We start from the raw sequence: 27,718 nt of genomic DNA, 5'->3' as shown, positions 1-27,718 counted from the left end.
ATCCGTGGGAGGTTGTCCGTTTTTTCCCTGTCCCATGATGCCTTTGCTCCCCGTGCTGCCAAACAACACCGAGCAAAAGGCAAACTAGTGTCGGCTCATTTAAAACGCTCATCTGTGTTGAACGAAAAAATCTTCAATAGTGTTGAATGTTCACACTTCCCTTGTTTTGCCTTCGCCCTGCTCTGCCACCATGCAGCTCATAGAAAAAACCAGGACGATCGATGTTTTCCAACCATTTTGAAACGCCCTTCTGTTTGTGAGTGGGTACTGGTTGTTGCTTCAGCTTCCCATGCCGCGTGACACTACAGTTCACTAAACCGATGATGAGTTATAATACCCATACCAGCCCAGATGATGAGATCTTACTCTCCCCACCCAGGCCTTTGGTACATGTTTGCTTTTCATCTGCGCCCGTCCTATCTATGCAGTGAGAAATCACGACGCACATTTGTTCTTCGGGGCGACGACGGCGTCATCATGCAAAGCGTCTCGTTAAAGATTGCTTCCCTCGATTTATCTTCGTTCGTTAGTGTTGTGCAAATGATGGTTTGCGTCAGCAAAAAAAAGGTGGAAAGCTAAAGTCCATCCATCGGGAAGGAAGAGATAGGGGACGGAGCGTGCTGAACAAAGGATGGGCAAGCTTAAATGTCACACACTGTCAGGCAGCACATACACTGCAGCAGGAAAATGCAGCCGTTGAAATAGGATTTGTAATTAAGATTAATTGAAGCAGCAGATGTCGCCCGGGGAAGGGCGTGTAGTTTTTGTGCGCCTTCGTGATCGTTTTAATTGTAAAGCGCTCAAGCAGAAAGTGATTGTTAGAAAGCGATACATCTTCCACATATATTTGTGTTAATTTTCCTTTATCCATACATCAAACTTTCACTAACGATAAAGCTGAAAGCACTCACAACCATCGTTAGAATATCTTTTTCCCGTTTGCTAGTGGCTCAAAACCATCGCACACATGGTATGGTTGTGTGCAGATGATCTGCAACTAATCCTGTGCACCTACAATTCCTGCCCGTCCGTTGCCAAGGCAATAAATCATCGCTGCAAATACAAGCTACTAACAGCAACGGCAGCAAAAAATCCCTCCAACCGATGAGAGATGCTTGATAAAATCAAATAAATTCGTTTTGCGGTATGCGCCTGGCATTGTTTTCTATCGGCACTCGTGTGCGCATGAGACTGTTGGTTTTACGTACAGTTCCGACAGGAGCGTGTATTTGTGTGTCCCGTTTCTGTATGTAGCCAAGCAGCAGCACCAACCATAAATCACTCATCATTTCGAAAGCAAAAGGTAATGTTTTATTTTGCTCAGCCCTGAACATCTACACACCCCCGTTTGCATTGTGTTTTGCACGATCGGGACGTAAAACATAAATCCCCAGAAATGATGAGCCTTAATCCTTGAGCGTAGTACGGCAGAGGATTGTACTGAGAGGCACAACGGAGGGGCAAACAACCGATCTTCAAACAAAGTTTGTTGTGCATTCTGAGAAAAATTAATGCTGTGTATGCTCGGGCTGTGCGATGGTTCTACAAACATGGTGTGCCGACAGGTACATTTATTTTTCTTCTCAGTATGAAGAAGTACAAATTGGATTTGCAAGAGATAAAACCACAATTCAATTGGACTCGATGGGATGTAATTCGTCCGACGTTGTACATCGACTAGAGGGCAGTTTCTGTTTTTCAGGATTTGCCATAACTTAACAAACGGAATAAAATATCCGATACCCGAGTCCAATAATAGGCAAATCAAACTAAGTTCAGCAATTATCTAATGATCAGAAATCAGTTATCGAACCCAACTATTATAAGCGAACAACTTGCTCATCTGAGAAACCACCACACACTTACTGACACATCTTGTCCATCCAACAAAACCACAGTTCGTTCCATACATCTCATGTTCAGGATGGATGTACACCAGTGGGGGATGAACCCAATGACAAGATGAACCTGCTGAAAGATAGTTCTAACCAGCAAGCATCCCTTGCTGGAGCATTGTAAACCATACTCTCGTTACCTTGCAACACGCTATCCCAGGATTGAGATGAGCTGCAAAACATTTCGATGTACTCATCCGGAGAGTGCAACCACCACCCCATCAGGGGAAAAATGTTCTCGATTGTGCACGATCTTTGTGGTCTGTTTGTGGCAATGTTTTGTAATCTACTGGAATTGTGCATCAGGGAATAGAGTGCTGTAGCGTGCAACCAAAGACCAATAGCAGCAATGCAATCATCATATCGTTTTAAAACTCGACAAAGAGCTTGAAAGAGCAGCCCAACAGAACTATAGTGCAGATGAAAGTGCATCCACAAGGGTAGCCATTTTAATCAAACGCAATAGCTTCAAACGATTTCGCATGAGGGTTAAAATTTGAGGGCGAAATGAGCGCAACTCCATTGCCATTGGTTGTAAATCGACTCCATTCAACTTCAGATCGAGCAAAACAACACCTTACACTTTGAAGTGGTAAAAAGGGTTTTGGATTTAATTGAATAATGTCTTCCACAAGCCATTCAAAACACCTCAGTTTTTGCTCCAACTCGAAAAACCGTAATCCCATGTAATCCCAATGGAGGTTTTAAAAGACAGGATCTCTTCTAGATGGTATTCCTAAGCGAATTTCGCTTTCTAAGCGTTATGCTTCGCACGTGATAAACTATCGATCATTCACATTAGGTGTTGATGGGGAGGAAATATGTTCTATTGCATTAAAACCACAAGCCACAGCAAATCCAATTCCAGCGGGTATTAAACTTTATCAAAACTCATTTTCATTCCCTGAGAAAACGAAACATCAAATTCTTGTGCACTGTGCTTGAGCAAAATTTTCCATGTTTTCCACCAAACTAGTCTCGTACTCTCTTAACACTTCGAACCAAAACTCGATTAGTACATCTCGCTCGTTCTTAATTAATCACGGGGCCCGGGTACATCAATTGCAGGCGCTGTGAAAACTTTCCAGCTTTTCCTAAGCCAGCCCAACAGAAACACACCGGCAGCAGTACCCACCCGCTTGATTAATAGTGCTCACCCTGAGAACGCAATGCGCTTCCATTTTGATTTGCTGCGTTCATTTCCAGCTCTCTCTCTCCGCATCCCGTAGGCGAACGCATCACGGAATCAAAAACACGCGCGCTAATAACACAACACTTGCGATTAAAAATACATACGCTCATCATCAGTGGCCTTCCAGAAAGAAGGAGAGAAAGTAAAACCTCATCCAATAGCGTCGAAAAACCCGCCCACCGAAAAATGCACAAACTTCGGCAAACTTCGGCTCCGCGCCGCCAACTTCGCTCGCACACAAACTTTCCCTTCCGGTGCGGGGTGCGATGGGCTTTCGTTTTTTCGGGGGAAAATTTCCGACCGCACCGGGTTTTGCAAACGATCAATCTTTTCGCCACGTTGCCAGTCAAAGTTTCTGTTTAGAAATTTTATGTTGACTTGTCTCCGGCCAAAACTCCGGCGCATGGGGAACTTTACGCGGAAAACTTCGTTGCCTCTGGTCGGGTTAAACTTTTGCTTGCTAATTTATTGTGCTCGTTTCCTTGTTCGGGCGCTGTTTTCCGTGCACGACCCATTCGTTTGGGGAAATTGCAAAGCCCTTTACGGAGGAGTTGTTGTTTTGAGCTTACTTACGAAAGAGGCATGCCGTTTTTGTTACTTTGTGTTGAATGCTTGAAACTCCTGGGAAGCGGTAGAATATGTCATTTCTCATCATGTTCTTGCTGGAAAAAGGATCGGAATCGAGGCGCTCAAAACAGCTATTTGGGAAGAAACTACTAAACGACCCGTTTCCTTTAGTTTGTTGGCTCCCTCAGGGGCTTCTCTTTTCGTGCACCAAAGTATGATAACGTTCCCATCTCTATACCCCCGTTGTACTGCTTGGTGTGTTCCCCCTTTTTCCATCTAATGGATGCTGTCGCTAATCATCCGTTTCGCTGGGATGAAGAGTGTTTTCCCATTTAGAGCCGCCCTGTTGACGCTTTCGTAAATGATGTCGCCTTGTTGCTTCGTTATTAGGCGAAATTGGGCGTTATGTTTTCCGCCGCTCCAGCCGCCAGTCGGGTTGGGTACGATGAGAAAATGTAACCGAAACTTGAGCGAAACATCAATTAATCAAACACCAGCGCCCAGCATTTTGGGGACACCGTTGGCTGTCTGTCCTTCTGCCCTGGCCATTCCATCCTGGTTGTGCGTCGAATAGTGTTTCCCTTGCTAGCAGACAGTGGAGAAGGAAGGAGACAAGAAGGGACACATTTTTCGCGTCAAAATGTTGGGAACACGATGATGAAAGTTTTCCTGCAAACAGTCACACATTTTGAGACCAACGTCACACACACCCACCTTCACTTCTAGATGTGTCGTTTGTGCTTGTTTCGGAAAACTGATCTTCGATGTCATCATGTGATCTTGCTCCCCAGTCTCTTGCACTGTGTGAGAATGAATTTTGAAGGGAACGATGGCCTCAATGTTCAGCGCGTTTCGCGTACAACACAAACGCCCGTACCCTAGAGATATTTTCGATCATCGCCAACAAGCGGCCCGTGTCAACATATCACCTAAATACAGCTGCTTCCCATCGAACACACATCGATAGTCGACTGTGGGTGCGCTGTGCAAAGAAAACCGTCCTGTTGTGTCATTCATCAGGTTTTAAAGGGGGCAAAGCTTGCGCGTATTGGTAGGTTTTTGTCAGAATCTGAAAACAGTGCCGCTACTATGTCCGTCCAGTGTAGCCCTGTAGCAATCAATACTTCGAAAAGGTTGTTTTTTTTTTTTGCGTTCCTACCCTTTGCGTAGGAAAACATTCAAAGTAGTGTACGAGCGTGTTGTTTTATTTTGCTTCTACCTATACGGCAGGTATTCGGCCAAAATTTCGCCAATTTTAGGAGCCTGTGCACACACATTTTCCATCGCTCGCAACACACAGCTCGTACAGACTGGAACATTTCGATCATCAGCATAAGTGCATCGGCGGGACGCTGAGTGCTTTGTGTAATCTCCACTCCCACTGCTCGGTCCCACAACCCCGGGATGCTCTGTCGAATGCTCTGCCACGAGAGTGACATGCATGAAACGTGACCGGGGGTGGCGCTTTTTTATCCTTCTGCCACACCACTTGCACCTGTGTGAACCCAGCACGATGCTTCGCCTGTGGCCGTCAGTCTGGCTGGCACGTCTGGTCACGGCTACAAAGCGGTGAATCTAATGCAAGGTACCGGTGAATTATGCGGGAATGCATTATTTATGCCTGGATCTCATTTCAAAGTTGTTTATCAAACGCACACAACCTCTCGCGGCCTCTCTCTCTCTCCCTCTCTCTCTCTCTCTCTCTCTCTCTCTCTCTCTCTCTCTCTCTCTCTCATCCAACTCGGTGCAGCTGAACGCTCTCGCCTTTACAGAGCAATTGTACAACACGAATCGCCATCGCCAGATAACTAGGGTCGTTCGGGAAACTACGATTCAATACTGGCCTCAGCTCCTATGTGTGTGAGAATGGCACTAATAGACAAATAAGGGTTTAGTAAATATGGCCCTCTCCGTTCCATTCGATGCATTTCCGGCTTGTTCGGTTACTTATGTTCGGTCAAAGGCGGAAAGAGGTTTAATGTTTCGAGTTCGCCCATCACCGGCAGCAATAATTTCTACTCATTTCGTACACGATCATTTGCAACATCGTCCTAATGCACACGGACACATGGATTGTGAATATCCGCTAGTTTCAGTGTGTTGAAAGTGTGTGTGTGTGTGTGTGTGTGTGTGTGTGATTCTGTTTCCGTGACCGGCACCCGGGTTACGAAACGGATTACGGGTTGATGTTTCTGCTCAACTACATCTTCCATCGGTGCGTCCATCGGTGGCAGTAATCGGAGCAACGGCGGGTGCAAATGCCAATCGGAAGCTTAACCGGAGAACACAACACCCCAGCAGCAGCAGCAGCAGCAGCAGCTCGTTGTAATCTGCCAGCAACAGTGATGCGAGCGGTGTAGTTACAACTGTAGACAACACCCCGGTTACACGATTAATTACTTTCGATTTGTTGCGCACGGTTTCCTGTTTTCCTGTGGAAGGATTTATGCGATCAACGGTCACGTACGGTGGTTTCGAATGAATAATCCCTCTCTCGATTGACTTTAAGATCAATTTTGATATTGAATTTCTCTACTTTCGTTGCTAAGGACGTGAACGAAATTCGTAGTGACATTGAAAAAAATAGTAGAACAAATTCTGGTCCTTCGAACCGGATTGTGAAATGCACAATGAAACGATCCAATTACCTTCACCAATAATGATCAAATTAAATCCGTTTCGATTCGCTCCGCATTGAACGGTTCTCTAATTTCGCCGTCCGCCGGTTCTGGTTAGTGTGTCATTTTACCTTAACCTTTCAACCCTTGCCGCCGGTCATAACTTTTCCTGCACGCAGAAAGCAAGCGCTTGCCGAACGTTTTCCACTAATGAACTAATTTCCTATTTTTCGTAATCGCCAATTCTACTGGCATCTTGAGCGTAATCCCAAACGAAATGCTGCCCCTCCAAGAGCGAACCCCCCCGTTTTTGTTGTCCCCCGGTTTTGCCCCATTCTTGCAGCATCACTACTAACCCTCTCGCGTACCTGAAATGAAGAAATAAATGACCCCCTGGTAGTAGGAGAGGAGTAAAAGTAATTTTTGCGGGGCGTATTAAAGGCAGTTACCAGACGGTCGCTTTAACCGATTGGTCGCTGAGGCAAACAAAACAGAAGGCGAAGAAGGCGACTAAACGGTCGGGCGAGGTGGGGTTGATGTTGAACGACAAAGCTTGCGAAAGAGATTAAAACTGTCTTCGGTGGCTTACCCTAAAAGGGGGGAGGTAGTAGAGTGACAGGATTTGTTTTTAGTTGAACAGGATTTCTATCTATCCGTTCCGAAGTAGCATGGCTCCGTTCTCTGGGAGCACACTGGAGACACAAAAGGTTAGCTGGATGTGGTTAGTTATGTGTGTGATGATGGTGCTTGCACAATGGTGGAAAAGGATGGTAGCGAGAGTAGCTTAGGTCGCAGCGCCTAGTTGGTGGGCAATATTCCGCATGGTTTACTCTTTGATCGGGGATTTTACGCCCTCTGAGAGGATTACGGTTGAGTTTAAGCAGTTCTAGCACACCAGACGGGGGAACAAACAGTTTCGCTCTTGCAGTCGCTTAAATAGTTTTCTGTGGCCAGTTTTCCCGTTAAAGGAGAGCATTTATCACGTACATCGATCTCTAGAAACGCACCAATTGCTCTACTGAGTTCCGTCGTTGGTGACGTTCCTTTCTACCTGTTTGGAGATAATTTTCAAATATCTGAATATAGCTTCATGTGCATCATTTTTCACGTTTGATGCAATAATATCCTTAAAAAGTCATCCCACCAAAAACCGATTCTTGTTCCTTGCCACTGTTTTGGGCAAAATATAACAACTTTCTCCCCCTCCCTTTGCGACCAACATTGTTTGAACTTCATTTCTCATTCCATTCACGAGCGAGCCTCTTCCTGGGGCCCCGAACGCTGCGATAGCGTAAAATAACACGAGTGAAAAGTTTATCCTGGCACTCACACACACACACACACACACAGTGATGTTGTGACCCGGTGCTCGGTGCCCACTGTTCCATAACATTCCCACGTACAATGGCTGCCGTAAACTTCCGGCAAATGTGTTGCACCGTGCACAGAAGACCCGTGTGCTGCCTCTCTCCAGCGGTTGCGCCAGCCGGTCGGTGGGCAGTACAGCAAAGCAATTGTGGTCTCGTATGCAACATAGTAGTTCCGCCTGACCAGCAATGAACCTTACCACAATTCGACTATTATTTCACTCCACTCCGTTAGAATGTCCCCGCACACCAACCAAAGGGAGGGATAGATTTATCTTTTTATCAGTGATCTCCTCCTCCATCTCAACCTTACCGAGGCCCGGATACGCCACGGTCACAGCGGATGCTCATCGCTTCGGTCCAGTGTAGGTGTATGTGTGTGTTTGTTGCCGAGGTTGAAACTTTCTAGGAGGAGAATAAAAAATAAACAACCTACACTAACCAGTTGGTCAACTGTTCTTTGCATTTAGCTGCAAATGCAATCTGTGCTGCTGCGAAGCACAACCCACAGTTCCCGAAACTGTACCGAAACCGGAGTGACATTTGCTGTGGAGGAGCCGTCCCATCCCGGGTGTGCTTCCCAAGCTCATGCGTATTTTATGAGCGAGTCGGTTCTGGGAGCCGAACTCTACGGGTAGGACCTACGTTAAATGGAAACCAAACAAATAACCACTTTTTACGTGCTCCGATCTCACTCTCTCTCAGAAGTTGTGGACCACTCGCCATGAAATATTCTTGTGTTTCCAGGAACTCTAAAATCTGGAAACACTACCGGTCCTGTTCGGACCTCATTTATCCTATCATCAAAGCGTTCTGCCGAAAACCTGGAACGGCACTGGCACTGTTTACCCCACACTAATATTATTCCTCCGGCATAAGGGAAGGGGGGGATGGGAAGAACCGTTCATTGGTTTTGTTTTCTTACTGCCCTCCCGGGCGCACGATTCAGTGAACACACCCGAAGAGGTCAACATTTCCTTCAAACCGGTCTTCAAAGTTCTTTTCCAGCACCATGTTCCCTACATGCGTTTTTGTGTGATGCTGTGTCCTTGGGCGGAAGGTGGACTCCCTAGCGTGGGGAGAAATTACTATGAAAATGGGTATGCAAATTCATGCTACCACTACTCTACTACCTGCTATACTCTATAGCCCTTGGCGAATTTTCACCACCATCGAAAGACTAATGAGATTCCTGCCGGTGGCTGGATTTTAATGTTATAGCGCTCCCTGAGGTGAACAGTGTGAGGTTGGCCCTTCTGTTTATAGCACACTTTTAATCTATTTTTTTTTCTCTCTCTTTTTCTCTCTTTTTTCTTCTCCTTGCTCTCATCCTGCTTCCCACCACCAACAGCAGATGGTCCAGGGGATGGGACCGTTTCCGGGCACGCCCGGGTTTCCACCGGGCGCCGCACAAACCGTCAGCACCGACAGTCTGTCCGTGCAGGTCGTCAAGGGTGCCACCGGAGCCGGCGGTGCTGGTAGTGCCGGAGGTGGTGGTGGTGGCGGTGGCGGCGGAGGAGGTGGAGCCGGCGCGTTAGATCAACACTCGCTCAGCACGCTCAAGCAGCAGCAGGACCATCTTACGCAGCAGCAGCAGCAACAGCAGCAGCAGCATCAGCAGCACGCAGCGGTGGCCGCGGCCGCCGCCGCAGCAGCCGCCGCCGCCGCCCAGATGAATGCAGCCGCCACGACGCAAACGTTGCGAAATGTAGGTAGCACGAAATGCCGTGGAATTGCTTTCCATTGCACACAGTCGGTTGTTTGATTGTAAATCTCCTTTTTTTTTTTGTTGCCTCACTTTGCAAAACAGTCCGTCAGTCAATTCAGCCCCTCGTCAGTATTGGGCGCCCCGCCAGCCACCTCGATAGCGGTTTCGCTGCCCCTATCGCTCCCCTCCACGATGGTGAGTGGGGCCGGCTCGGCGGGCAATGGTGTCGGAGCCGCGGCCACCGGTATGGCCGCCGTCATGAACGCAAACGGTGGATCACCGGGCGTCCCCACCAACGTCAACGCCAGCAGCAACGGGGGCGGCGCAGTGTCGGGTGGAACCGGCGCTGGTGTCAACGGGAACCCGGCAGGCAGTGGTCCCAACGGTACCGTGGCGCTTTCGAACGGGATTGATCAACAGACTGTCAACATGGTAAGTGCACGGTTGTTGGCGAGATGCTTTGGGGAAAATTGCAATTTATTTCTTTGTGTCCTGCTAGAGCAGGAATTGTGGCATTTTTCGCCACGGAAGGATTTTATATTGTTTGCAGCCGACATCCACCAACCAAAGAGATGTATATGCATTACACCGTATTAAAAATCGGCTAACAAATAGAGCCATCTTGTTGAGTGGTCTATCAATTGAATGGGGTTTGCATCCATTATAATGATGGAAGGACTCGCCATCTTTCAATGTGACAGTCTCATTTGTTTAGAACTTTACAAACAAAAAAAAACACAAATTCCCGCATGTCTTGTTTGCTGTGCATTTTTTTTTTTTGCATTTTCTTGTCTCGTTTTCCCTCATCACTTAACAATGGAACTTTTTGAGCGGGAGGGAAAAAGGGAAAAATCACAAAAACAAGCACAGACGAACAAATAACAAATTCCACACAAAAAAAAATGGAATAGTCCGTCCGTGTATACGACATGCTCTCAACAGTGTCCCATCGGATGGAATGGAAATCGGCAACATTTTTCTCACATACTGCTAACAAAAGCAAACAAAAGAACAAACAGTGCTTGTATGTGTGTGTTTTTTCGTTTGCTACAAAATCGTCCTTCCACCATTTCCGTCAGCCAACGCGAATGGCTGATATATGAGCAAAGAACTGAAGCTAATGTATTGTTTTGAGGTGGAACAAACGACACACCAACACACCAGCAAGGCGAGAAAGGGGTAAAAATCTTGTTCACAAAAGATGGAACTTTTTACCTATATGAGGATGATGATAGCGCCTTGGTGTCTTGGTGTGCTCTGCTAATGAACGAACATTCATCAAGCAGAATAAATAGTGGCTGGTCCAAACGAGGTCACTGTGTTCCGGTACTGTTCCGAAGCGTACAAGCGTCATCAGATAGGCAAAATGAGCAAATCCAAAAAAATAATCTAGTCTCCTTGTGTGACGTACAATTTGAGAAAATGAAATGGTGTACACACTCTTTTTGAATGCTTATCTGGTACTGTTAAGGATTGACAACTCATTTGCTTTACGTAATGTAAAGCTTTCTTTCTGCACTGAGTCTGAGTCGTTGCATTCGATAAAGCTGTCATTTTCTAGTTACAATGTATCCTGTAATTCTGTACCTATTCTGAGAAAGGTAGGTTGCAAACTATCCTCCCCAAAAAAATACGGTACAAACCGCCCACATAGACCTGCCACAGATGGTGCAAATCTGTCCTCTACCACTCAAACGTAATGATCCACCATTAACAACGCCACCCCTTCGACTTGCCCGACTAGCAACGGGACACTCTCACTGTCCACAGCTGCATCTTCTTTGTCCATACGAAAACGTACGTAGGCCCACAGCGTTTGATGGGAAACAAAATCTGCTCGAAATCGCTGTCCACTCGGTGGGGTTCTGTCTCTCCGGCCCCTCGGCAACGATGCTCCGTTTGAGATGCTTCTTCGACTAAAGAGGATAATCAATAGTCACACAGCATTAACAGCACGGTTCACTGTGCACACGACGGCTGATGGAAAAGCAGGAGCAGGACCAGGGCTCTTAAGGCACGAGCTGGATGAGAGCTCAGCTGGAAGGAGCTCTTTATGGACTTTCACCTACCGGAAAATTAAACATCCTTTTTCTCCTCCAACTCCACGCCCTGTTCTCTGTTCTCCTCCCTCGGGGACGGTTTTCTTGTAAGCGTAAACCTTCGTCCATCTCCTTCAATGAAGGAAAGAACTCAATCACGAGATTTGTGGGTGGAGTGGGCACTATTCAGGGATGGATGAAATTGGTTCATCCACACGAGGGAATATATACATCTCTTTACCGGCTGTCGAATGGGAATTTCGGAGGGGTTTTCTTTCGCTCGCATCCCGAACCTGCCAAACCCATGTCAGGTTTTGGGTTTTTTTTTTGTCGGAGTAGAATGTCGATGTTTCGGATTTGCTAACAAAACGAAATCTGTTTCTTTCGTTTCCACTTCAAAGATTACACAAACTCTGTTGTACTTAAATCATTTCTCACTTGAATAATGATTTGGTTACGCGTGTGTTTTTTGGTTGGCCAACCAAAAACATATTTCCATCAAGAAAAGTGAATGCATTCCTGCTGCACTCTGCTTCATCTTACCGTGCCCGATGGCGATGACATCATTGCCCTTTACGGCGGCAGTAGGGGAAACTGTCTCGCCCGTTCAAAAGTGTGCGGCTGCCAAATTTCCATACCCGCGTCCATGCCTCCCGCGAAAGTGTAATCATTGCTGGCGCCGGCAAAAAAAAACCCGGAGACTCTTAGATTTGGAATGCGCTTGCAAACAAAAAAAAAGTTGGGAGAAAACGGGCAGCAGGCGTCTCGCATCTTTGATCTGGCAGGGAGCCAATTTAGGGAAATATTTTTAGGTCCACAGGAATGGCGGCAAGTGTGTCTGTTTCTCCCTCATTGCACACTAGCGCTGTGATTCCACATACACACACACACTCTGGAGACGTGCGCTGCTCCCAAGATGATACTTTTTACATTTCGCTAATTTATGCACCCGGTCCCGGCATCGGGAATTTATTAAGCCAAAAGTTTTCCCCTTACCCCACTCAAGCAGGCCGCCGCTTGCGGCGGTGAAGTTATACTGATTGAAATGGCTTTCCGTTGCCGAGCACATTCCTGTGTGAAAACCTATCACTTGGCCAATTAGCCAAGCGCTTGTACATGTTCCCACGCCGCCATAACGAGCTCTGGGACGCTGGATGCGTGCGCTGTCTGCTTCTTGTCGATTGATTTTCTGACCGTTCGTGGAAAACAGGCAGAGTTCTCATCGCTCAATAGTGTATCGTGGGACAGCCTTTCGTAAAGGGGAAACCTGCCATCAAAACGCGGGGGACCATGTCGACTGGTGCTCATGGAGGCGCCTTGTCACTGGTAATTATGGTGAATGATTTTGTCATGTTCTTCCGGTGCTGGTGATTGGCAGAGTTTGCGCCATCGCAACGACTAGATGTCACATTAATGTGTGAGCAGTTTGAGTCGCTGCTCCTGTGGCTTTTTAATGGAGGAAATATAGGTTAGGGAAGATTCGTTGTGGTTTTGGTGCTGGTTTTTTTTTATGGCAGTTTCCTCTGTTGGTAAACCAACGTTGAACGGAAACGGTTCGTTACTTTGGGCAATGAAGCTGTCGATCTGGATTTTAGAAAGAAAAAAAACCACAATCCGCAGCTGTACGAACGAACAAAAAATGACCCGAGCATGATTGAAAGTAGCGCTTCCGCTTTCCAATTAGAAGCATCCAGCAAAGCAAAACTGCCCGCCCACCATACAGTGGCCAGTGAGTAGTTTGCTGTGGGTTAACCACTTCCCATTCCGAGCGCTCTCCCGCTTTGTGCTCCGGAAGTAGCGGTATACGGGCTGATGATCGTTTTTCATCTCTAATAACCTACCCGTGTGTGAACAAAAGCGAGTGGCCGACGAGCCGCTCTCATTCCTCAGGCACACAACACAGCAACAACGCTATTAACGAGAACCGAACGGAGCGCATATCGAACGGACGACCGCGCAGTCCAAAGGCATCGATACTCGTCAACAGGCCCACACAAACAGAGAGAGAGAGAGAGAGCACTGGGAGAAACGGGCTGAAAACGACTCGATGTAACAGCATACAATAACAGCACAATTATTAATGACCAGCCGTCTCTGTATTGTGAGCAATGCCCTTCGGTTCAGCAACAACAACACGTCTGCCTGTCTGTTGTTCGGGCACATGAAACCCGGCATTTATCGGAAGCGCAAGAAACGTGATCGGTTTGTGCCAGTGTGTCCCGCTGCCCAGATGAATGGGCGCTCTGTGGCAAACAAGAAACAGGAGGTGGTGTACCATTAGTGCGCCTCCCCCCCCCTCCCCCCTTAGGCGCTCTGTTGTTCTTCTCCCTGGATACAGTTTAATGATGACAAAGCTGTAAAGCGGGTGCCAACAGCGACTCAGCAGTTGCGGCGAGTAAAGTACTGCGCTTTTCCCGAGCTTTTCCTGTTTCATTGTTTCCATTTCAAAACAAAACGAAGAATCGTATGCAGTTTTGCAAATTGTGTTTCATTGCTTGAAGTTGCCGAACCATACGACGGTACGATGAAGATGTGCGGAGCTGCTATTACACATAGAGCAGCGCCAGCAAACTCATTAGTGATGCACGATTTTAAACCCTACCAAACTCAACATAATTATCGCGAACAATAAGCATGCGCCTCACCTTTACTGGATACAGTCGGTGCTGTGCAGTGAGCAATCCTTCCACTGCCAGCTAGGATAGTATTGTGTCTAATTTTAATTTAATAGCACCCGAGGGGAAGGATTTTTCTCGCTCCATACACCATACTATGTGCCCGTGCAAAAAAGGGTAAAGCCCACAAATAAAGACCGCTCAATTGGAAATAGGTTAGAAGGAAAAAGGCATTTAGAAGCAGTGTTGCAAACTGGAACACACAATAGTGTAAAGGGATCAGAATGTGCTGCCCTGGCCGCACCACTAAAGGCCCTTTCATTGAAAAATGACAAAGAGGACAGGCGCTTGAATGGGTTGAACCTTTTTTTTAACCTTCCCGCAAACGTGCTGTGTGTATGTGTGTCTATGTTTTGTGACGATTGTCATGCTCTGGGGTTGCGCCGGAATGGGTCACAAGATTGCCAACCATTTCATAACTGTGCAAGATGTTGCAGTAAGAGGATGTACTTTGCTGACGAGGTCATTTTTAATGAGCACGGGTTTGCTAGGCTATTTCCTGGAGAATATCGCGAAGGTATGTGGTACAGTAAATCTTGCGCTGTGGAGTAAAAGTAGTGATACAGGGTAATGATGTGCTCTCTGGAGCGAACAAATGACTATGATTTGACTTCGACTATTGTTAGCCTGATTCCGACTACGACAAAATGGGAACCACTAGTACCGCCGGAAGTCGAAGTCGGTCGAGGTCTTATTCGTCTGGGTAGGAGTCGTTCATGGTCATCCGGAGTCGTCTGAAGTTGTCTGGAGTCGTCCGGAGTCGTTTGGAGTCAACTCCGATCCGACTCCGATAATTTCCGAACCGACTACAGACGACTCTGAACGACTCTGAACAACTCTGAACGACTCTGGACGACTCTGGACAACTCTGGACGACTCTGTACGACTCTGGACGACTATGGACGACTCTGGACTACTCTGGACGACTCTGGACGACTCTGGACAACTCTGGACGACTCTGGTCGACTCTTGACGACTTCAGAAGACTCTGGACGACTCCAGACGACTCCCAACGACTCTGGATAATGCTGGCGAGTCAGTTCCGAAATTATCGTAGTCGGATCGAAGTCGACACCGATTTTTTTCTAACTTTACACATCGCTAATACAGTGCCTTCCTTCATATGAATGGTATATACACAAGCTGGAAAGCAATTGAATTTGCTAGCTTAAAGATACATAAAACTACATCATTAGATAAAAAATATACCTTAGCTCAGCTCCCCCAACACAGCGTTTGTGTAAATCCTTCCGCATCACCGTTCCTTACGATGCGGATTGCTTTTACCGATGTGTCATCATTTTCGTTCAACCTCAGAAGAGAGGACACCCATGGCTGCATCTGGGTCTTGGCAATGTTTTGGAGAACCAAGCTCGACACAGCACGTCACACTGATGCTACTCAGTTTCACACATACACGCTTTTTATTGATGCTGTGCAGTCGTTTTTGTGCCTTGCTTGTGTGCAGTTTATTGGGATTATCGCCATCAATTGCTGCCGTTGCCTGGTGGGACAGCCACGTCCTCGACAACGGTGTCCGCAGACAATCATGCCCTCCGGACAAAATTTGCTGACCGGTTGGATGTCCATTCGCTAGCAGCGAGCGATCCGATGGTTGGGGAATGAACTTTGGGATACCATTCGGAAGGAGATGTATTCTACAGCGCATCACTTAGGATTCGATTTAGGATACGTATTAGAAAGGTCAAATTGTGTCATTTCTCTAAACTGATTGCTAAAAATCTAATAAACTGTACATCACGCTTGCTCGAATGTGATACAGAAAAGGATTGTTAACGAGAAATCAAACACATGAGCGGGAAGAACCGTAGGTCGTCCGCTCAAACCTGCTGCAAACATTGAAATACTATTAACAGTTTTTGTGTTTTTTGGTAAATTATATTTCTCATAACAACATTTAATGTTATTTTTGAAGCAATTGGTATAGGTGTTTACGCTTTACCTTATTCTCCTCGCATTATATATTCGTCCCCATTTGAACTCTCTTCCGTTAAGCTGTATTTGCCCTCAATTGCTGCGAAATAACACCAAAAAGTAGAAGAAAAAAAAACCACCTTCACTCCGGAACTTGGTTTCGATTGTGTGATGCTAATAGTCTTGCCTTACCTCACCTACCGGGAACCATTATGCACGCATTAGTGGTTGAGAAAGCAATTTAATGTTCACTTCCGGCCACCATCTCCGCTTTCCACGGTGAATGTTTGTATGTGTGTGTATAGAGGCTGTCCTTCATTTATTCACCCAGTGGTCCCTCACACTGTTGGGCATCATTTAGCGTGTTGGGTATGATGGTTCGCTGTGTGCGTTTGCTTTTTTTTTGTCATCCATGGTAACCTGCTTCCGGTGCTTCACATTTGCCGAGGTTTGGCTTTTGTTACTTTTGTTGCGCACAGATAGCGCGCACAGCAGCGTTCGGGATGGCACGGGACGGGATGGCGCCCTCTCGAAATAATGAGCTCCGTGCCGGTCGGTCGGTGGGCTTTTTAGAGTGCGATGGATGTAAAGTGAGGTTCAGCTTTCTTTCTTCAGCAATTTCCCTCCAACTGCCGCTCGCTTTTGCCGTGAACAATGATGGATACATTGTACTGTGTGCAGTGTGTGCGTGTGGTCTTCGCCAACGCGAATACAAAATCGCCTTTCGTTGAATGAAAATGTTGTGCTGTCGTTGGTATATAAGTTTCGGAAGAAGCTTTTTTGCGTTTGGATGACCGTTTTCAAGTTTCGTGGAAAAATACCTTGAAACTTTTGGAACTGTAACTAAAATACAGATTCGGACAATTTCTAAAGGAAGTCAACTGTAAGATAAGCTCATATTTTTCATATAAGCTCACCACTTCCATACAGCAGGAAAAGCTGTGCAATAAAAACTACTCGGAATAAAAATATCACTTTCAGTGATATTTTAGCACATCGTTTGGATCCTCTCAATTACTTCCCCAATTGCCATCACTTTGGAGCATACTTCTTCTCGCAGAAAGTTTGTAGAGAAAAAAAGATAAAACGCTACCAAAAAAATTTTCCTCACTCGTTGTTGTTCAGTAGCGCACAGTCAGCAGCATCCATCCGCTCGTCGTAAATTTCCACGTAAATTTCTTCTCCCGACTGTCGGAGCCGAAAGTGGAATATCTTGTATCAGCTCGCATATTCGGGCATAAGTGGCTTCTCTCTACTCCTCTCTCCCTCGCCACCACGATGAGGGCTCGGAGTGCCGGGAATGGGAATTGTTATGACTTCTGGCGGAAGTTAGTGTTTGCCGGTGGAAAGCCAACACCAGAAAATGGCGTTCCGTACCGTTTGCCCGTTCACACCACCACGCAATAATTGTGTGCAGGCACACACGGAGCCACATCTCGCCGGAGCCATCTTCCCAGAGTTTCGGGGTCAGAGGAAGTCACATCTTAAAACATCTCCAACAGCACGAGCGCACACTTAAGGAAGACGGGTAATAATAAATACGGCACTGTTTGCACTACCCATTGTGGAGGGTGAAAGAGAGGAGAGAAAGCACAGAGAGAAAGAGAGAGAGAGAGAGAGTGCAAAGTGAGATGCTTCAAGGGATCCTAAATAAACATTACATAAATTTGATTATGGTGGCTCCTTTGGCTGATTGATTAATTATGAAGCGGAAAGCATTTTGCTATCCCCTCACGCCTTGCCCATGCGTCCTGCCTGTGTTTCGGTGGAACGTTTGCTCAGACTACTAGGCGGTTTCATTATCCTAAAGAGCGTTCTGGCGGGCTGAAATGGCAGCAATCATCCGACCAATTGCTTAACTACACTTTGCGATGCGTGTGTGTCTGCGTGTTAATGTCTATGCAAAGATACAGTGTGTGTGTCTGCGCATGTATGGTCGAGTCTATTTGGTGAGAAAATGAAATGGATTGCAATCTCAAATTAATCCTATTACAAGCGGCAAATGGCAAATGAATTCAGCGAAAGGGAAACAATATGTTTCTGGCAATATGGAGAGAGAGAGAGAGAAAGTACGCTCCGTGCAATGTTGTGTTAGCAATAGTCTCGTGCTTCACATCAGTGTGCTGCTGTTGTTTTGATGCGCTCGAAGCGGAAGGACCGATTACCGAGGAGTTAGTAATTTAGATGGTTAGTTTAAGGGAATGATACCCCACACGCGCACACTACTTTGTACGATGTTTGTTCGGCGACTATTGTCGTTGTTTGGACAGAATATTAGCCAATAAACAGTTCAGTAAATGACGTATAGAGTAAACCCATCACATAAAAGCTTAACTGCTGAAAAGTTCGATTAAAATGGCAACCCATTCGCATCCGATTCTTCACAAGAAAATCATCAAAGCTACTGGAAAACGCAGTGAAAAGTTCCGTTTCCATTTCATATGCTTTTCATCATCAAAACTTCACCCTCAGGTTGTTTTTTTCTTATTCTAAATTTCTTTTATCGTGGCTCAAAACTTCCACAATATTGAAAGAGGTCTTTCCATTGAACTGGTAAGCGCATTTATCATATTTTCATCCACTCACAATGACCAGCGCGTACGGATGCAGATATTCGCTTTCCCCTTTCCGGTGTGTTTTCAAAATCCGTACCTATGTGAAGTCCCTTCTCCTCCGTCTACGGTTACCTCTATCATTCTTCAGCACGCTCCATGATTTTTATTGTAAACCTTCCCCTTGAAGCCCCAATTGGCAAGAGCTTACACTGGGAACAGGGAAGAACAATAACTACCTTTAGATTGGAAATGTCTCAACTCGCTTTGCCGGAGAGAGAGAGAGAAGGTATGCGTACGGTGTATGAATACATGTGTGTGTGCCAAAGCTGAAGCCATTCGGTGCTGCTGTTCAATCGTCTAAAATATCACGATTTCCCCCCCCCCCCCTATCATTTCCATTCCTCTCAATCCCAATTTCTAATGGCGCCTTGGAGTCGAAGGAAAAAAAAAAAGACGGATGCATCTCCTCAGCTCTGCACTGTGCCCGGGTATGAAAAATGCAACAGCATCGATAGCGCAGCGGCTGTCGGTCTGGGAAAGGTGCAAACGAAAACTTAAGCCATAACTCATCGTAACAGCGAGTTTAGACTGTCGATTCCACGTACCACCCACCCGGAAGAGCTGCGAATTGCAAACCGAATTGCAACGCGAAAGAGAAAGATACAGAGTGCTTCCATTTGTACTAGCTCGTGGATGGAAAAGTTTTATTTTATTTCTATCTCCACCCGCTTTTAAACCATTTCTTTCTTTTCATAGGAAGGAGAGGGTCGTGAAAAAAAATACGACTCCTTGCAAGATAAAAGCATGGTCCAGTTATTCATTGTAAAGTATAAAGTTGCATTTATATTTCCCTAAGCTTTTCCATCGTGCCATCGTGAGGTAACGTCTTACCACCTTCTATTCCATCGTCGTAGCTTTTTTTTTCAATTCTCCTGTCTTTGGCAAATCGCTACCCATGCAAAAGATTACACTTTTCTACTTTTCCTTCGTGTTGCATGCTGCGGCTTCTCTGTGTGCCTTTTCCCCGGGTGTGTATGTACGATGCAACACGGAGCAAGCGTTACTGATCGTCCTGAATGCAAAACGCTCGGCTCGTTGTTTATTCCGGCAACGGTTGCATCGTGTTTGTTGCACTTAGCCTTCCCCGACCAACTGGCATGTATTGGAGCTGAAGCCTAACAACAACAAAAAAGCTCTCTAATCCATGTTGAAACGTAGTACCGCTACAGTTTGTTACGAATTCAGTTGCTCGCCTACCGTTGCTAGCGATAGTTTACAACCGAAGGTTTATTTCATCTTCTCGGATGCTAATTTAAAATTTATTCCCCTCTATTATTATTCAAACCGTGGAAAGTTTTCAAATTCATAACGCTTAACCGAAACGTATGATCTTGAAACACTTACTCTTCGGTCAAGAAAGAGCGAAGATAAAGCTAAAAGCTTTTGCTCCTAATGCTTTAATGCGCGCGCAAGGTTGAATTGGTGTGCCAGCAGGTGGTGCCACGTTTTCCTACCTTCACTACCTTCAGGGATAAACTTTACTGGCTATCTTTTTACACTAAGCACCTTCTCCCACACCGGGGGACACACCCGGGGAATGGTGCAAATCGCAATTTGTTACGGGATTTGTAAAAGTTTTTAGCTTCCGTAGGCAAAGTGCAAATTCCCGGAAATGCATAACGCGGGCAGAAAGAAAGCGGTGACTGTCGCCGCACCACTGCACTCGGTTTGTCGCCTTTGTGCAATGGGTGAATATGCCGTGGGTGGAGCTTTGTTGAAAATGGTAGCAGTTTTTTCTTCGAATTGTTCAAAAATACTCTAACAATCTAGCATGAAAAAGCAGCAAGTAACTATTACAATGGAACTGTTTTTCAAAAGCTCATCCTTTTCTGTACAGCTCACCTTTCGTACCATCAAACCTTATCTGCCAATCAGAGGAACCGTTTTCTATCCTTCACTGCTTCTGCAGAAATAATTCAATCAGTATCGAATTTCGCAACTAACAAGCGTAGACGGGGTCGGATTTGCCCGAAATTTCTACCATTGAATTGAAACGATGTAGGTGTGTAAAAATTGCGCTTCCCATCAGGTATGATGGCACTGTAAAGGTTTTTTTTTCCTTTTTTTATCCCTCGTATCTTTTATCCGATCGAAAAAGGACGATGAAAAGTGGATTGCAAGGAATATGACACTTTTTAAAAGCATGTTTTTGTCTGTTTGTCGCACAAAACTTTCACAATTGTGTGCCTTCTTTGTGTGCGTGATCGTATTTCTTGATGAAGTGGAATAGCTTTTGATGATGGAACTATTTTAATTTAATTTTCCCATGTACCATTCAACCTTTGGCACTTTTTTTGTCTGGTTTAGTTGTTTTGAATTGTTTGATGTTTAGCTTTTTAGAACGATAGAGATCCGATGAATGTACCTAATTATTATTAGGCTATTCTACAAAATATCAAGTTAATTTCTGATAAGGTTTTTTGCTGAGTGCTGTTTGATTCTGATAAAGCGCTGAAAAAAAACATCAATTTTGCGAATCATTACTGTACACTGCTCTAATTCTTTCCTGTTTACTTCCACCATCTCACCCGCACAGTCCGAGCTAATGCAGCAATCGGAGCAGGAAACATCCAACAACGTATCAAGTGCCAACACTGTGGACGCCGCCTCCTCGGTACTGAGCAGCGTCAGCAGCAACAACAGCAGCGGTGTCACCAACCAAACGAATGCCGCCATCGCCATCGCCGCCGCCGCCGCCGCCGCAGTCAATTCGATAAGCAGCAACACCAGCCCGAACAGTGCGATCAACACGAGCAATAGCGGCAACAACGGCAGCACGGTGAACGGCAGCAGTAGCGGCGGCAGCATCGGGAGCAGTATGGTCGTGACCGCTGCCGGACCGATCGGCGCCGGCACTACGACCGTCGTGTCGGCCATCCCACCCACCATGACCTCTTCCGCGTCTGCGGTAGCGCTCGCCCAGCAGCAGCTTCACCAGCAGACGCTCCAAGCTCAACTGCAGCAGCAACAGCAGCAGCAACTCAATGGCCAACAAACGAACCAGCAGCAGCAGGTGGTTGTCAGCAGTCAGCAGCAGTCACAGAGCGTGGCGGCGGCCGTCGCAGCACTGACCGACTCGAAATCTCAACCAAAGCGGCTACACGTGTCCAACATACCCTTTCGCTTCCGCGATCCGGACCTTCGAACAATGTTCGGCGTAAGTTTCGCCACGTTCCTTTGGCGCTTGTTAAAAGTGTTGTGCCGGAGTGTTTTTAACCTCTTTGTTTTCCTCGCTTACTTTCTCCCTTGCGCTCCGCAGCAATTCGGCTCCATACTAGACGTAGAGATTATCTTTAATGAACGTGGCAGCAAGGTATGTATTTGATGTTCCGATACTTAACTAGCTCCCGTACACGATCGTTCGCGCTAATCGAACGCAGAAAGAACGATAATTACAGCGATAGTTTTACCCCTACCACCCTCCACTGTTCACTGTTAGGATCCTGGACTACAGAAATGATGTGCCTTTGATTTGGAAGGAAAACAAAATGCACAGTGCGTAGAGAACGCTGTTTTGTTTTCCTTCCGCCAAAGCAACACGTTGGACTTATCTTAGAGACATTACAAACAAAGCTTGGAACACCATTTGCAATAGATAATGTATCGTAAAAGATATGAAAACTGGTTGGCAAATGGTGTACTTAAATTACCCTTATTTTCAAACAAATTCACGACACAAACGACATGACTCCGTTGAATCCTCCTACTCTCCTGCACAAATTAGCTAATGTGCAACAGAACCTGGTACGCAAACAATAAGATAAACTCATAGAACAGATATTCATCAGTCAAGCAGTCACCGAAGCTTTTGGAACATTTCACAAGTATCTTTCTGTTTTGTTGCTGCAAACAAAACTGTCTACCTTTTTGTCCATTCTTGGTTTCGAAATCATTCCCAAGCTTTCCCTATCCTTTTGCTACCTGTTCACATGTACTCTTCTGCACACTTGCTGCCCAATACACAAAACCCAACACATACCGCAAGATACTATTACCTTGACATGACTCCCTCAATCCTTTTGCTCCTGTTTAGATTCATCCATTGATACATTGTACTAATGTTTCTGTTGTATTCACAAAATGGTAGCCAAACTACGTGTTGTTACCCATTATCTCAAGCTTTCTTTTTCCATGTGATACTACAGTTTTTGTTTCATCTTTTCGTCGCCGTGGCTTAGAGTTTACACATTTTTACGTGGATATAGATAAGTCCTAGGCAAGTGTAATATATTTTTTCTCTCTCTCTCTATCTCCCTCTTATGTTAGCAAATTGTTCCGTTGAACCTGTTATAGTTGTTTTGTTTAGTTTTACCTCATGCTTTTGATTGTTTCTTCTAACTTGTTGTTTTTTTCTAGTTCTGTTTTCTCTTTTATTATTTTATGTAAGTTCATTCCGAGCTGATTTCACGTACCCGGGTTTGAACCACCTCATTTAGTTATCATTGTATCGACCACTACCAATCACCATAATCCTTCACACAGTATCAAACGAGTTATCTGTCTATCTTTGTTCTCTTCCTTTCTATTTTTCATCTTATCCTTCATTCATAGTAAAGCGATTGTTTGTCTAGTGTGTTTCTTTCCTAGTGTGGGTCTATTTACACATGTTATTCTTTATTTGTTTCGTTACCATTATTAGTTACTTTAATGGTTTTTGGTGTATGGCTTAGGATATTTTATTCCTAATCACATGTTTTCCAATCAAACACACCGAATGTTTGATGCTGTTGTTGTTCATGTTGCAATGTGTCTCGTTTTTACGGACTTTTTAAAATATATGTCTTTATTTCCCAAACTGCATCTTGCCTTTGGTTGGTTTTGGATCGATTTTGTTCTTTCTTATTTGTGAATTCGTTAATATTGTAGCTTTCAGTTTGTCTCTCTTTTATTGAAATGCAATTTTTAGGTCTTTAATTGTCTTGGTAAGATTTTTCTTATTTAAGATTCGTCTTACGCTTTGGCTGTTTTCACTTCGAACAACTTACCGTTCTCCATACTGTACTTTTGCATCTGTTTGATATTAAATCTAGTCTATTTGTCGTTTTGTTAACGTTATATCATGTTTATGTTTCACTTCCATGAATAGGAATTTTGTTCTAGTCCATTAACATACAAATTTCCACTCTTCTTACAAATGTTAAACTAAAGCAAACCAATGTTGTGGTTGGAAAGTGTGATGAGTGTGTTTTATTTCGTTTTGTTTTTGTTATACTGAATCGCTCCATGTTGGATGTTCTCTCCCAGATTGCTGTTTAGTGAGGTTTCCCGTTCTGTTTTTGTTTTGCATGTTTGGCTGATCCTGCGGCTTCAAACGAATCATTCTCTAGCTCTAACTTAATTTACGATGGAATGATATGAATGTTGGCAATTAAAAATGGAATGCTGTCAAGCGAAATATTATGAGGATTATATTGTTTGAAATTGTTGCAGATGTTGATTATATGTGTATTTTTCTTTTTTTTTGTAATTTTGCTTTCGAACGTCGAGCTAAATGTTACAATAAGTAAAACGTACAAGCGTACACCCTCCTAGGATGACATTTGTCCGTTTGGATAGAGAATACAAATAACAGCAATATCAGATGATTCCTCATCTGACACTCGTGTAGCAAATGTAGAGCATCTCAGGCGCATATTCCATAGTAACGCATCTAATCCTTGCTGTCAGCTATAGGACGGTGGCCGTGATATATTCCAATAAGAAGCGGATGTAGTTTGCTATTGCGTCGTTAGCGTGTCATGATTGCTTTCCGTGAATGCGATACCTTGATGTGATGGAAATGGAATAACACGATGGGGATTAATTTATCCACCAAGATGGTAAAACATTGTCTACGGTAGCGCCATCCCTGACGTAGCGTTTCTGTGACAGACACGTCACTGGCTCGCGCAGGATTTTGTAATGATTCATTAACAAACTTACGTGTATTGAAAGCCTTCAATGTATTGTATGCATACTACTGTTATTTTGTTTGCTTAATATAAATATTCGAATCATAAGTCTTCAAGGAGCATTGAGCTACAATTGGATTGAATGTATCGGTATCGATTTATTGCCTTTCGAATAATTTACATTCGATCACACTTTCCACCAACGTTGTTAAAAATAAATACATAGTTCATTCTACAGATATCGCAGTTTTATCTTCCAAACGTTAGATTGATGTTCTACAAAATTAGTTCAAGTGTTTGGATAATGCTGTTTACTTTTCGTTCTATATATAGATAGTTTTTGATTCTGCAATTATAACATTATCGATCCTCATTAAATTATTTTCCTATATTTTCCTCTTATCACATATTTCTTGAGAAGTTTATGTTAATTGTATCCATCTAGAATCGATAACTGTGTTGGTCTTATCGAGGTGATCATATTCTCGAAACATACAAGTATGAGATAAGCCTCGTTATATTTTTTTTTCCACATACAGTCCATAGTTCCCATCTGCTTCGTTTGTGTCTAATTACATCAAGTAAATCACTACATTACCTTGATGTTGAAAGCTGAATTGTGTCAACCTTGTATTTTTTCCTAACCCTCCATCCACTACCGACACATCCGACAGTAGTACACTAGCTAGTTAAATGTATCGTTCCCTGTTCTTCCTATTTCCTGCTCCTTTCCTCCCTTACATAAACTAGATTACTAGGGTTATATATTTACTAAATAGTCTATATTACACTCATAAATCATACAGGACGGCCCACGAAACTGACCGAAACAAAACAAAAACCAACCAAACAAATCAAACCAAAAAGAAATTAGAATAAAAACAAACAATACAATAAATGATACCAACCCATTATATATATACAGTTAATATATATATATAAATATAATACAATTTTTTGTTGCACGTTGTTTTTGAGCGGACGCTGTTTTAATGCATGTTTCTTGTTCTGTCCTTGCATGTAGGGATTCGGTTTTGTAACATTCGCTAATAGTAGCGATGCGGAGCGAGCACGCGAACGTCTTCACGGCACTGTGGTTGAGGGACGCAAGATTGAGGTGTGCATGAAAAACAAAGTTTTTTCATTTTTCTTTATATAAATATATATAAATATACATATACATATACTATTGTACCTTTTTCCTCTCTATTATATCTATTTTATTATATATTTTCCCCCCCTATCTGTCATTAGTTCCCTTTATCTTTATTATTTCTTTGCTTTGGTTTTTTCTTCTTTCATACTGTCATTTACCAAACATTTTACTTACATTTTACTTTATTTTTTTCGCTTCTTTCTTCACGTTTCATTTTATCTTTTTTTGTTTTTGTTTCTTGTTATACTCTTGTATTACTTTCATTTGTGTTACTCTGCTATGCATTTTGAGTTTCTTTTTATTTATTTTCCCTTTACGTTACTTCTCTTTCTCCAAAGCATCAATGATACTTACTATATACATATTCTTTTTAGAAAAGAAAAGACGTTACGTATATATGAAACACTGTAACCACTCGATGTTTTCCTCAGCTCTTCTAATGGTACGAATGCCTACAAAACAAAACAATAGAAGAGCGTTCAATCCACACACAAAAAATAAAAACAAATAAACCAAACCCAACGCCACGTTAAAGTGCAGCCCAGTAATGTGTGCCACTTGCCAAATGCACAAGCATAAATCGGAACTAATTTGCGTCGTTTGCTAATTTGTAGTCGTTCGTTTTTTTAGCCGCATTGTGTTCTTCTTGGAGCATCCGTGTATTGCCAACCTCACCGCGTTTGGGTTCCAGTTTTGGTTAGTTCGGTTTTGGTTTTATTGCTATTTGCGAATGAGTTTTGGATTGTACTAGTTTTCTTGTCTTCTTTTAGGCGTAAGGGTTTTAACACTAAATGGCCCCTCCCAGAACTATTTATCAGTTTCGTTACTGTTTTAGTCGGCTGCGTGCGTGCATTTAATGCAAGAGTACTAGCATCTTTGTTTTTTAATTTACTTTTGTAATGAGATAAACTCCCATCCCCAGCTCTCTTTCTCGCTCTCTCTCACTCTCTGTCTGTCTATCTCTCTCTCTTTTTCTATTGCCGTGGATAATGTAAGCTTTTTTGTTTTAATGCCGTTATTTTCGTACCTAGTATGTGCTCCCCGATCCCGTACAAGAACGGTGGATGAAGTCAGTTGTGTTTACATCCAGTTTCCATTGTTGCATTGTTTTTGGCGTTAAGTTTATAGTGCAAGAAATTTGCAAAGCTAGCGAAGAAAAGCAGAAGGAGAACGGTTCGCTCGATAGCACTAATTATTATTATTACCCTTTGTATGTATGCGGCTTGTTTGACACTTGGTGGTTGTGGAAGTACTTCTGGAATGGTAAACAAAAATATGGAACGTGTTATGTTTTTTTTTTGTCTTTTTTACTTTTGTGATTGCCATTAAATGTGCCTCTCGTACCATATTTATATATACTATACATATATACTCTCACTCTCTTGCTCGCAAGTTTATTATGCTCCTTTTTATTAAACCTCCTTTGCCATTACCATCCCCTTTTCCCCCTTTCCTTAATATTCTATAATGGTATTTTTCTCTGTTAAGTGCCTAGAATTTTGCATCCAAGATGCGGTTGATGGAAAAAAACGCCCCCATTCGTCGTTAGTTTTGATTCACCCTTAAACTCACTCCGACACACTCACACACACTTACTTACAAAAAAAAACACACGCAAAAGCTCGCAAGTAAATGCACCACAAAGTAAAACACGCACACGCACAACATCAAAAACCGCAAAACTGAAAACAGAAAGCAACAAACAATTACAAAACAAAACAAAAACACAAAAGACGGTGCGTAGTTATTTTTCGACTGCGCGTCTTTTTACACTATATTGCTCCTTACAAGAATGCTAGTTTGTTTTTGCCATGGTGTTAGTATTGCTGCGCTTCCTCGTTCCCAACCACATCATCACATACTATTCCGTAGTGCCCAACAGTTTCTAACCATTTTCAAACTTTGGTCCCATCTAGTGTAACGTAACGCATATGGTGTTTTTGTTTGGGGTTTTTGGTGGCTTTCTGACAACAACAAAACAGCAATACTTCAACAAATTAGTACTTACTTTGTTGCCCTCCGGGACGTGTCCGGGTGTTGGTGGCCAAAATGTACGCTCG

The 27,718-nt window shown here is 44.1% G+C and overlaps 1 protein-coding gene across 26 annotated transcripts in view; it reads left to right on the top strand.

The window, feature by feature from the left end:
* The window catches only part of LOC120894577 (AF4/FMR2 family member lilli), a 214,132-nt gene that overhangs the window by 144,966 nt on the left and 41,448 nt on the right, over positions 1-27,718 (top strand). For all 26 annotated transcript variants that reach the window (XM_040297245.1, XM_040297244.1, XM_040297251.1 and 23 more), the window contains 5 exons: positions 8,991-9,347; positions 9,450-9,779; positions 21,148-21,768; positions 21,871-21,924; positions 25,527-25,619. In XM_040297245.1, the coding sequence (XP_040153179.1) occupies positions 8,991-9,347; positions 9,450-9,779; positions 21,148-21,768; positions 21,871-21,924; positions 25,527-25,619 (1,455 nt within the window). The remainder of the gene's footprint in view (positions 1-8,990; positions 9,348-9,449; positions 9,780-21,147; positions 21,769-21,870; positions 21,925-25,526; positions 25,620-27,718) is intronic.

Source organism: Anopheles arabiensis, chromosome 2 (assembly GCF_016920715.1).
Source record: "Anopheles arabiensis isolate DONGOLA chromosome 2, AaraD3, whole genome shotgun sequence".
NCBI lineage: Eukaryota > Metazoa > Arthropoda > Insecta > Diptera > Culicidae > Anopheles > Anopheles arabiensis.
The sequence above is the reverse complement of the archived record's forward strand: the minus strand, read 5'-3'. Positions and strand labels throughout refer to the sequence as shown.